Here is an 11,597-nt window from a genome sequence, read left to right as displayed (position 1 = left end):
TCTGTTGTTTAAAGATGTAGAAAATTCTAATAGTAACTTATGGTGTCAGACTGTCAGTCACAGTCCAAGACACAACTTGCAAATGCGTGTCAAGTCTCATTATGTCTTCTTTTCTTCTTAATGAATCATCCAAACACGAGGATATATATTGGAGAAAACGTTGGTTTAAAACAATTCTGATGTAGGGTACATTTTATGTATTATAATGCTACCTTGAACAATTATGTTGCGTATCAACATCTTCATGGTTTAGAGTGTGGTATGTGGAGAATGGGACATAATTATGTGTTGGTAATCATATATACATCATGGCAGAGATTTCCCTCTGTGGTGTTTCATATGATGTTATTGTTAGTATAGTTCCACATATACGAATCCGCTAATTATACAATTGAAATTACTGAAATAGTAATTCTAGACTATGGGAAGAACTCCCACCTGAATTGGTATAAGTAGTTTACAATTTGGAATGCTTTGGTCATGTACACCTTTGGTTTTCCACCAGAGGGTGTAAGCCGTGTAACTGTTGGCATTTTGTTTCTCGCTGCTATATAGAAAGGCTTTGGGGGGGGAGGGGCCAGCCATGTGTACTTGTGTTCCATTTGACATTTGATTGAGTATTTTTGTAAAATTCATTAGATTACCTCAACGCGTGATCTCCACCCTCTCTAACCCCTTCCCACAGATTAAGCTGATGATAAAGCCTTGATATGATGCCACCAAAGAACTTCTTGTGATGCAAAGTTATGAAAAGACGCTAAGCGTTCCATTCAAGTTAGGATTAAATGAAAGGAAACAAAGCACAGAAGACTCTTCAAAGGAGAATTTGTAGACATGATCATCAGAGAAAGAGAATGATGATCAGCTTGGTGGACATGCTAACTTTCCAAGCTCAATATACCATCCGTAATATGTTACAAAATATTATCACCGCTTTGTCTCTGAGACAGAGACACTTAGATATCCTTTAAGTAATGATGAAAAGAAAAATACATATCGGTAGGTTTATGCAAGGGAAAAGGGAAAGAGAGTGTGGCAGCAATACTGTGACCTTCAATGAGGCTCCTCTCACAAAAAAGTCGTATGTAACTAGTTATTTTGTGCTCGTCTCCCCTAGAGTGTGTATGAATAGATGTCAGCAAATTCAGCAATATTTCACATACTATCTAAACAACACAGTCAATGTCAATCACATCATCAATTAGCTACTACTTGAATTCGAGTTTCACTGAATGCAAATCATATCTTATACCTAAAATTGCTTTATGATCTTAGAAGTTCAGCTTTATATTATTTTACATAGAAGTAAATGCAAATCATAAAAAAAAAATCCTTACATAAAATCATCTTTTCTTCTAACATCAAAGAAAAATCTCGATTGGCTAATGTATGGTGCCATAAGACACAATAAAGTCAGATAATATGATAAAAGGGAAATAATTTACAAAACTAAGGATTGACATCTTGTAGAGTCTGTTGAATATCATTAAAGGTTATTGTATAAAAACTAAAGAGATATCAAGTTAAAAGGCTAAGAATTATAGTTACTAAGTATACATGCATACTGGAGAAAGGAAATACTTTGTATAAATATAGGTAGGAAATAAATTGAAAGCTATATCACCTTTGTGTTTCCATGTTTCCTTTTTCTTTTTCTTTTGAGACAAACCATCTGGAAAAACACTGCAAATATAGAAGATACAAAGTTACAATTTTATAAGTTTTAAAAGAGATACAATAAAAAAAGGGCAAAAAAAAAAATGAAAAGTACCTTTTAAGAAAATGGTTTGAGTGTTTTGGCATGAATTCCAAAACACTGATCATATGCTACTACATAGTACATGCCAATAATTTCCCCATGACAGTTAAATAATGGCATTCCACTTGCTCGACCCATGCCATCACCATGAAAATTATTTCCTTGAACAAACGACACCGAAGGAGATAGGGTCTGTAAGTGTTCTAAGTTGTCGACATAACATATATATTTTGCACTAGGGTCTTAACTCTTTTCACCTCTTTTATTTAACATATCGTTTGTCAACATTTCTTCTCTTAAAGATTCACATAACTCTCCATGTGTCCGACAAGAAAATGAAACTTGTCCAACTGGATATGAAAAACCCAAGAAAAACGGATAACCAATAGGATAAACCTCTTCTCCAAGACATACATTTTTACCAATCTTTGCATAAGAAAATTGAATATCTGATTCAGAAATGGAAAGGATAGCAAGACCTAATGATTCATCAATCGACATCACATAAGCATCATATGTTAGCTCCTCCTTTGTGGTCACTTTTATTTTAGCACTCTCATTTTTTCCACAAATTATATGTGATAAGGTCAATATGTGTCCTTCCTTAGAAATAAATACACCTGCTCCTTCCCAATCAAACATGAGGATTTCTGATTCGTACACTTCTACCTTAACAATTACAGAGCCATTTTCTTGTAAAATCGTGCTCTTTGCTTTTCGGATAACTTCACACCAACTATATCTTCTGAATGAAATTGTAATGGTCCATCCTTTTCCTAAAATTATACAATAAAGAAACATATTAGTGTAATAAAATAGTATTACAATACATAACAGACATGTTTCAATGACATTTTAATAACACGTTCAATAATAAATAAATAAAAGTAATGTAAAGAACCTCTCAATTTTAGTAATTGTTACACTATATAATAACTAGCTGTATAAACTATCATGATCAATCCATGTGAGTGCTAAGGCGCCACTAATTGATTGCATGTTTATCACTAATCTATTTACTCCTCCCAATAAAGTCTCGAGTATAATGGGGATAAGTAGAGGAAGAATTTTTTAAAGATTGTTTCTTAAAATTTTTTAGAGTGAAATAAAATCGGGGGAAAGGACATAGGCCGAAGTTTGGCGCGGATTTCTTGCAAAAGCTGAAGTGAAATTGGAAGTGAAGACTCATATCAGTAAAAACATTTTTCGACAGCTGCTTGTTTGTCCGAAGATTTAAAGGAGTGTAAAATTTTCTCTTATTTAGAAAACTGTAAATTTTGGGTAAACATAGATAGGACAGTAGTCATACTCGAAAGAAGATTTGAATTTGATGTAGGTTTATGATTATGTGATGGAAAATGGATCTCTTTGAATTTTGAGGGGTAGAATAACTTGAATTTGCATTTTTATGTAACTTTGTACTTAATGTGATGTAGAAAGGATATCTTTAGCTATATACTCAATGTGTAAAATATATGATTACTTTGGATGGTTAGATTGTAATTTGGAAATTTTGAGGGGTAGAGGAAAATTCAAAGAGGAGGGATAGAAGAAAAAGAAGATTTAAATTGATGATTAGATGCTCCAAAAACAAGAGGATAAAAATAAGATGGATTTTGACTTATCTATATGTAAGCCTGCTATATCATTATTTTTTTATGGCAGAAGCTTATATGTTATGTTGCTTGTTATTTGGATTACATACTTCAGTGAGATATTGTAAAAGAATGATAATCCTTGGTTATTTCTTGATCATGTCATTCTTGTTTAGCAAAAATATATAATTCTAGTTTAATTTTTATGTTCCTTGAATATAAATTCAGATGAAAATAAATGTATGGTTGTAGACTTGAAATTTGAAAAAATGTGTTTATTGGAGAATGTAAGTTTATGAAGATTAGTTTTGGATGTATTGGCTGGAATTATGTTCTGATATTTATAATTGGCTTTGCTTCCTAACTTATGTAATTTGGTTCCTAGGTTGAGTCCTCAACTCCCTCTTTCTTCACATTCATGTCCTCCCTCTTTCAACTACAATCCGAATGTCTCATCTATGAGCATATGTATCTCTTAAGCCATTAACGACAGCAAAACCACCAAAGGTCTCCCTAAGCTTGTGAAGCCGTAATGTTCTAAGCTTTATTTTGGTGAATTAATAAGTGAATGTTGCATCTAGAGATAATAAATGAGTTACAAAACATGGACTCCTCTTAGTAGCAAATAGCCTCATAAAACGGCAAAAGCACCTTACATCACAAAGGTAGATAATTTCAGCTTCATGGTGCATCCATTTAAACTGTTTATCCAACAATTTAGCTTAATCATAATCTTGAAGATAAATGAAGAAAGGTACAAAGGCACACAAACTTTTCGAACAAAAACACCACTTAAGGTATTAGGGGAACTCTGGATTAACTTTTCTAAGTCACCCAACCCTGTTGTGTCAAGATCAGATATTTCAAGTCCAAGCCATGGTTGAGGGACTTCCCTGGCACAGCCCAAATCCAAATTTAAAAAATAATAACTTAATTAGAAATAAAAAGTTATTCAAATAGCAGCAACCACTGAAAGACTGATTTTAAAAAGCACACAAGCTACAACAATAACAACATTACAGCTGAAAGACCAGCATGAGACAAGATTCCTTGAAAAAAAAAAAAAAAAAAAAAAAAAAAAAAAAACTGATAACCTCTTCACCCACCCACAAGCACAAGACATAAAGTTATTCATTCAGACAAACAACAAAATTCATAACTCATCAGAATTAAGAGAATTCTTTCCAGTGAATTGAAGCAGAGACCAGCCAATAACACCTAAACTTTTTAAACATCAATTGGAAATACCTCTTCGCTAATTAAGAGTAAGGCAACATACTTATCAAAAAAATATATATATTTATCAATCTCTCCAAATCACTTATCCCAAAAGCCAAAAGCATTGTGAATTCTATTTTAATTTCACTTGCTTGAATATATAGCAAATAAAAAATGGACAAAGCATCCTATCAAAGGCAGCATCAATAAGCCACCCACCAAAATCAATTGAACTCACATCACAGATAGTATAATATCATCACTTGACAATACATCAAATTGTGGAATTTGTAGTCCATAGCCAATTGAATCTGTTTTACCTTGCACAGATCAAAACATAGCCCTGACTCATTGGAATTGCAGTTATAAGCAATTCAAATTCTGTAATAGAGATATCTTTATAAAGGGTTTCATGCAAACTCCAAGTCAAATAACAATACTATGGATTTAAAATATGGAAACTATGAATTATGTAATAGACATATCTTCTTCATATTTGGTTCCGGTTTAGTTTATTTTCCAGTCCGGTTTCCGACCTAGGTCCATTTTTGAACACCCCTAGGTCCACCACCACTAGTCCCATACCCTAAATTCTCCCCTAGTAGCTCTGAAGATGGAGCTAAGTCACTACCATTGATCCCAGGAAATCCTAGACATTGAGGAAGGAATAATAGAGAATCAATCGTGGTTGGAAATGGAGTTTGCGAGAAGAGAGAGTGGTTGTGGTTGTCCACTGGTTACATGGTACGGGAGGGAGTTTGAGAAGTGAGGAAATCTAGAAAATGGTACAACATTGATACAGTTGGGTATCTTGTGTGGGAAGAGTAAAGTGGAGTGGGTTATCATGTGCAATTAATTGGAAAATTATAAGCCTCCCACACTTCTTCATCTCTTCTTAAAAAATTGTACCATTTAAAAGTAGTGCAACAATTTATGAATGGAGGAAGTATACAACAGTTAAATTATTAACAAGACAAGTTTGCAACAACCAGATTTGGGCCATACCTATATTTCAGCAAGTGCTCCAAGCATTTTAAGGCTTTATTGATAGGTAAAAAAGGAGTATACGCTGCCTGGTACAAGTTTAGTCCAATGACGTCCACTGTAATTAATCAGTGGTCCTCCAATACCATTCTGGAAAAAGTAATGTGTCAACATATATATAAAAAAATTGACGGTGTTCTATAAATATAAACCTTGCTCTAGCACATTCATTTTGTTCAGATTTCAGAATACCCCTTCGGTCTACACTTACACTGATACCCTAGATATTCTTGCTAAAGTAGCCAGTAAAAAAATCTTGTAAAATTCTCAAACTTATGCAATGTATATGTTCGTTTGCTGGATTAGGTTGATGCTACTAGTAAGTGTTTCTCTTTGCATTGCTTTTAAATTAAAAATTTATACTGATGATTCAGATTATTTTTTTTTGTCCTTGATCAAAGCTAATGCTAATGTCAGGGGATGTTTGGTGTCCTTGCACGGTTTCCTAGCTCAATTTTTTTAGAAAATAGTGGCTATCAATCAATCAATCAAAGCCTTAATCCCATAAGTGGGGTCGGCTACATGAACCAAAAGTGATTATTCCGTGTAGTCATCAAATAGTGGCTAGAAAAATGCAATAGTATTTTTAACAATATGAAGAAAAACTACAATAAAAGGCACATAAGATAATCAATACGAGTAATAACATGTAACTTAATGTCGATATCTACATAAGAAGCAAAACATAGGATGAGGAAAGAATGTTGTTACCTTGGTGATTTCACTATCCGCCATGACAAGCTCTCCACAATCTAATCCACAATCCTTCAAACTGGACCAAACAGGATGGCCACAATTAATTAAAAAAGGCTACATAACCTAAATAAGATGATAGTTATTCATGCACATAGCCAAAAGATCACGCGTTACACTGTTACGCATGATCACGGGTATGTTAAAAAGTACATAATTGGTAGAATAAAAAAAAAATATGGTTAAAATGAGAAAAAATGCATCCTATATAACACAAATTCACTCCCTGGGAAAGGAATAGTCAATATTTAACAAGGCCTAAAGGTTATTAAATTACTACCTCGATTTTCCTAAGTTCTACTCACTTTCCACTTTCATCTGTATTCTTAATTTTTACTCACTTTTTTACTTTACTCCTATTATGGCAACCTTTTATTCGTTTTTTAACATCTACTACCCCACTTTCAGTTACCAATTCTCTATCACTCTCCTCTTTAAAGTAAAAGTACCCACATGCATGGGTCCCCATTTTCACTTTTCCTTGGTTATATCGCTAAAATATGAGGAACTCAGGAAAACGAATGGAGTATGAGACAGAGAAAGAGTAATTTACATAAGCTTGCCAGGTGCTGCCATAATGTGGTATGGGTCGTCATTATATCGACCCAATGCAATTACTGCCATCCCCGGACAGAGCTTAATGAGTTCTGAGCTTGTTGTAGCATCACGATGAGGGACAAGCTTAAATGGCGGTGAATGACTAAAGCGAACATGACACTCGGTATAATCGTCAAGATTTCCAATAACAGCTGTTTGCAATCTAACATCAGACTTGATTCGTATAGCTGCAACATTATAATGGAAGTCATAAACTAGTATTTCACCCTCACAAAGACTACGATCAAACAAACGGACATTCACCTGTAATGATAATAGTCCAGTATATCAGTTCAAAGGCTATGCAAGTATGCATCTGAATACAAATAAGAATAAAAGCAAAATAACTCAAATGATAACATAAACAATTATTACTCAATATTCCCACAGTTAAACAAAAATATAACATAGCCATAAACATGTCGAAAAAATAATTACTACCTTACATATCATAAGGTTACACGAACTAGGTTTGTGTGTACCAGATCACGCAGGTAAACAAGACCCACTTTGCTGAAACTAGCAACCCGGTTCAACAGGTCATACAACAAATCGAGCAAAGTTATTCAGTTGCCAACTAAATACCAGATTTGAGGAAAGGCATAAGGGTGGAAAGAGGGAAAAAGCTTTGGAAATAAAGTAAAGCTGTTTACTGGGCTATATGTTTTATAACTTCCCACTTAACTCATTTTTACTATTGAGGAGTGTTTGGGTGGGTATAATATATTTTCCAGTTCACATCTTTACCTTTGTTTGGTTTACAAAGGGGTGAAGTTTAACCAATGGTGGAAATAACATTTTCAAGCATGGAGAACATGTTCCTTCTAAAAGGGAGAGAAGCCAATTTCCAACTTTCTTCTTACTAACATATTTCTTTCCTCCCATCCATCCTTACCCTTTCACTCCCATATTCCATTTCTTGTACGAAAAAAAAAAAAAAAAAAAAAAAGGAAAACTAGTACGGAATTGGTGTATTTCCTAGAGAAAACGTTTTCCATGAAAAAGCATTTATCATTGAAAGTTTGAAACTATTTTTTGCCAAAACCAAATGGAGCTTTGCAGTCAAAGAGGCTTAAAACTGGAATTTATTGGACTGGACTAAACTTATTTGAAGATTTTGAATTTATACGAACTTACATGACTTGAAACTGATTCTTTTTAAAGTGAAGAAAATGCACTCTTGTTATTTAGTTCACTCGAGTTAACATGGTGGTATCTACTGACATATATATATATATATATATATATATATATATATATATATATATATATATATATATATATATATATATATATATATATATATATATATTTGACCTATATTTACATTATTAAGGGAAAAAAAAAAAAACAGTGTCAAATTTCTGACTTCCATGATGGGTACACTACACACTAACATATTGATCATACATGGAACTATTTTACCTAAAACAAAATTGATCAAAATATTACTTTGAAATTGGTGTATAAACTTTAACATAAGCAAATCTTAAAAAAAAAACTAGCAGATGGAAGCATCATTAAAACTTTAAACCTAATTTGTACACAGTCATATCAAACAAGCTTAAACCACATAGTGCTTTTACCTTCACATACAAATTAGGAAAGAGATAGATTCTATCATATATGTGAGGGTGACCAAGCATGCTTGTTCTTATTCCATATAGAGATTAGAATGACACAATTGAGTTAGAGATAGAAGCTGCGGTGGAAAAAGTGTATGTAATAAATGACATTTTGGCAAATAAATTTTGAAATCTTTTATTTGAGGGAAATAGATGATGCAAGTGTCATGTTTTATTGGAGGGAGTATCAAACCTTTATATCATCAGCAATAGCATCTTCTTTTTTAGGACATCTAATAAGGGTAGCAGAAGTCAAAACTGTACTAAAGTATTCACCATCTACACCATAGGAGTGCACTATAGTCCCCGAACATATAAATAGCCGTTGGGCATCTGGAAGCAACATAAGTTTAAACAAGCAGGTTCATTATAAAAAGTAGAAGAATACACTAATATCCAAAGTTTGAAAATTAAGTATTTAAAAACTTTAAAATTGGTTCTTTCCACATTATTATGGAACAAAGCATGAGCAACACCAACTCATAATATATATACATTCTAATAAATTAAAAAGGTTCTCAACATTGAAAGAATTGTTTACAAAATAATGATTCGCAAACATGTAATTAGGAAAAGGTAACAATGTTACATTCAAAAAGTAAAACTATTGAAATATCAAATGGGATAGATGAGAGATTTCAATGATTGTAAAATATGTAATACCATGTGAGGCAAACAACAAATGGAGATGCCACCAAAGCAGCACGCTTTGTTTTACAATCCAAGTGCATGTTGTTCTCAACATATTCATCAAATTTCCAAACTGATTTGCCTTTTCAAAGTGTATGCCTGCAAATTAAAAAATTAAATAAAAACAATACAATAATCTGAATACCATAAAACTTTTAAAACTTGAGAAAACTTAACAGCTACAAGTAGCCGAAAATAAGAGCAAAAGATCCTTAGTCTTTTCATCCGTAGAAAATTTCAATGTCGGCATGGTTTTAAATTTTGGATTTTTGGATGATGTCAGCTTGTCACAATGGTGGTATCAATTATGGAACCACTTTCACAGGTATTTCCAATGGCAAAAACCTTGAAGTTTGTGATGTGGCTAGATTATACCCCTACCCCCACAAATCACCACATTCACCAACTGAACTTTTCTAGCAAATTAATAGCCCAATCCAACATACTACCTCTATGTACAAGTGTGTAACTTTGGAATTTGTTATATCGCACAAATAATACTCCATAATAATTAACGGATGTAGTATTAGGTAGCGAATTGTGAACCCATACCGATTCCCATACTAGCAAATTAGTAAAACTGACCATGGGTCAAAAGTTTTGCAAAGAAACAATAAGATGCATTCTTACTACTACTAGTCTACTTCTACTAATATTATTACAGTATGATCATAAAAATTCACAAAAGGTAAAGCGAAAAATAACCAGCAAACAAAAATACGCTATAATTATTCCATGAAAGCAATAAATATATACAAGTATAATTTTAAAAATCATAACAAAACCAAATTGAATCAAAAACTTATAAAAAAATAAATAAATAAAAATTGAGGAAGGAGATAAACCATGTCGTGGGCGGCAGGGGCGCAGTACTCTCCTCCATGGATTGAACAACGGCTTTGGAGTGTCCCAAAATTTGCGCTTCAAATGCTGACGACTGCTTTCCATGGAATTTAAGCTTGTAAAAACCCCAAAATAAATAATATTAGTCGATCTTTCAATTTTTTCAGCCACTTGTTTTTGCCAATTTCGAGAGTTCCAACTACATGATAAATTTTTATTACTCTATAAAGATTGAAGAGTAAATTTATGAAGATTAGAACGCTGTGGTGGCTTGGTGAAGAGAGAGGAGAAAGAGCGTTTTTTTTAAACACAGGAGAAAGAAGGGTGTGTAAGAGCGTTTTTTTTAAACCCAGGAGAAAGAAGGGTGTGTTTTTTTGGTTTGAGAATGAGAAAAAGGGTGTTAGTCTGTTAGAGTAGCAGTGGCGGACCAACCTTAGGTCATGGTGGGTCACGTGACCAAGCAAAATAATAAAATTCGCGGCTATTTTACCAAATGTCATTGAGCAATTGCAAAATTCACCAAATGCCACGAAGGTTTTTAAAATTCACTAAATGCCACCGAGTTTTAAAAAAAATCAGCGAGTGTCATTAATGACTGGCGGCCGTTAATTGACCCCATCATTTGCCACGTGTCACCTTATGATTGGTCCGTTTTTAAAAAAAATAAATAAACAAAAATTAAAAAAAAAACCCAAAAATATTTAAAAAAAATTAAAAAAAAAAATAATAATTAAAAAAACCACCAAATCCCCACCCACCACCCCTTCTACCACCCTCACCGGCCAAACCCCAGCCAGTCGCCGGAACCTGCAACGGCAGGCGCGTCGGCAGCTGCCGGCCCCCTCCCCTTCCCCTCTTCTTTCCCCCTCGCGACCCACCCACCCTTCAAACCCAAAACCCGAAACCCCACCCTCCTCCTTTGAGCCTCTGCCATCACCATTCCGACGGCCTCAGCCACTGTTCTTCCAATGGTGGCTTCCTGATCACCATTCCGAACGACCTAGGGAAGGCCACCAAAGGTCGTTACCTGCGTTCCTTCAAGAGAACGAAGAAGTGCGAGGTCAGTCCAGGCCTAGGGTTCTCAGGGGTTAACATCGGCGCTAAGCTATACTTCGATTTCCACTGGTTTGCGACCCGTGACGAGGTGAGACCAAGTCGTGAGTTCTGAAGGAATTCCGACCCACCCACGCCGGAATCCTACAAGAATAGTGGCTGGCCGTACATCAAACAGCGACCGTTGAAGAGTGGGGTTTTGAGTTTAAAGGGTAGGTGGGTCGCGACGAGGAAAGGGGAGGGAATGGGAGGGGGGGTTGGCGGCCGCCGGCGCGCCTGCCAGTGAGGGAGCAGATCGCCAGCGACAAGGAATCGAGGTTCGGTGGCTGGGCTTCTGGCTGCCGATTTTGGTTTTTTTTTTATTTTTTATTTATTTTTTAATTATTTTTGGTTATTTTTAATTTTTTAAAATTTTTATTA

The 11,597-nt window shown here is 34.4% G+C and overlaps 1 protein-coding gene across 3 annotated transcripts; it reads right to left on the bottom strand.

Moving 5' to 3' along the window:
- Positions 1-1,189: 1,189 nt before the first annotated feature.
- Positions 1,190-11,597, bottom strand: LOC110691150. 3 transcript variants are annotated; one of them, XM_021868069.1, is made up of 9 exons: positions 10,127-11,597; positions 9,255-9,380; positions 8,785-8,924; positions 7,231-7,282; positions 6,923-7,154; positions 6,328-6,388; positions 5,578-5,706; positions 1,772-2,535; positions 1,190-1,683 (listed from the first exon to the last, which is right to left on the bottom strand). In XM_021868069.1, the coding sequence occupies exons 1-7, from the start codon at positions 10,227-10,229 to the stop codon at positions 5,614-5,616; spliced, it is 807 nt and encodes a 268-aa protein (XP_021723761.1). In that variant the 5' UTR covers positions 10,230-11,597; the 3' UTR covers positions 1,190-1,683; positions 1,772-2,535; positions 5,578-5,613. The 3 variants fall into 3 exon arrangements, with proteins under 3 accessions (XP_021723761.1, XP_021723759.1, XP_021723760.1); XM_021868067.1 differs by lacking the exon at positions 7,231-7,282 and having other exon boundaries at positions 6,923-7,230; XM_021868068.1 differs by lacking the exons at positions 1,190-1,683; positions 1,772-2,535; positions 7,231-7,282 and adding an exon at positions 3,864-4,247 and having other exon boundaries at positions 6,923-7,230.

The sequence above is a fragment of the Chenopodium quinoa genome, unplaced genomic scaffold, assembly GCF_001683475.1.
Source record: "Chenopodium quinoa cultivar QQ74 unplaced genomic scaffold, ASM168347v1, whole genome shotgun sequence".
Taxonomy (NCBI): Eukaryota; Viridiplantae; Streptophyta; class Magnoliopsida; order Caryophyllales; family Amaranthaceae; genus Chenopodium; species Chenopodium quinoa.
This window is presented reverse-complemented; position numbering and strand designations above follow the sequence as displayed.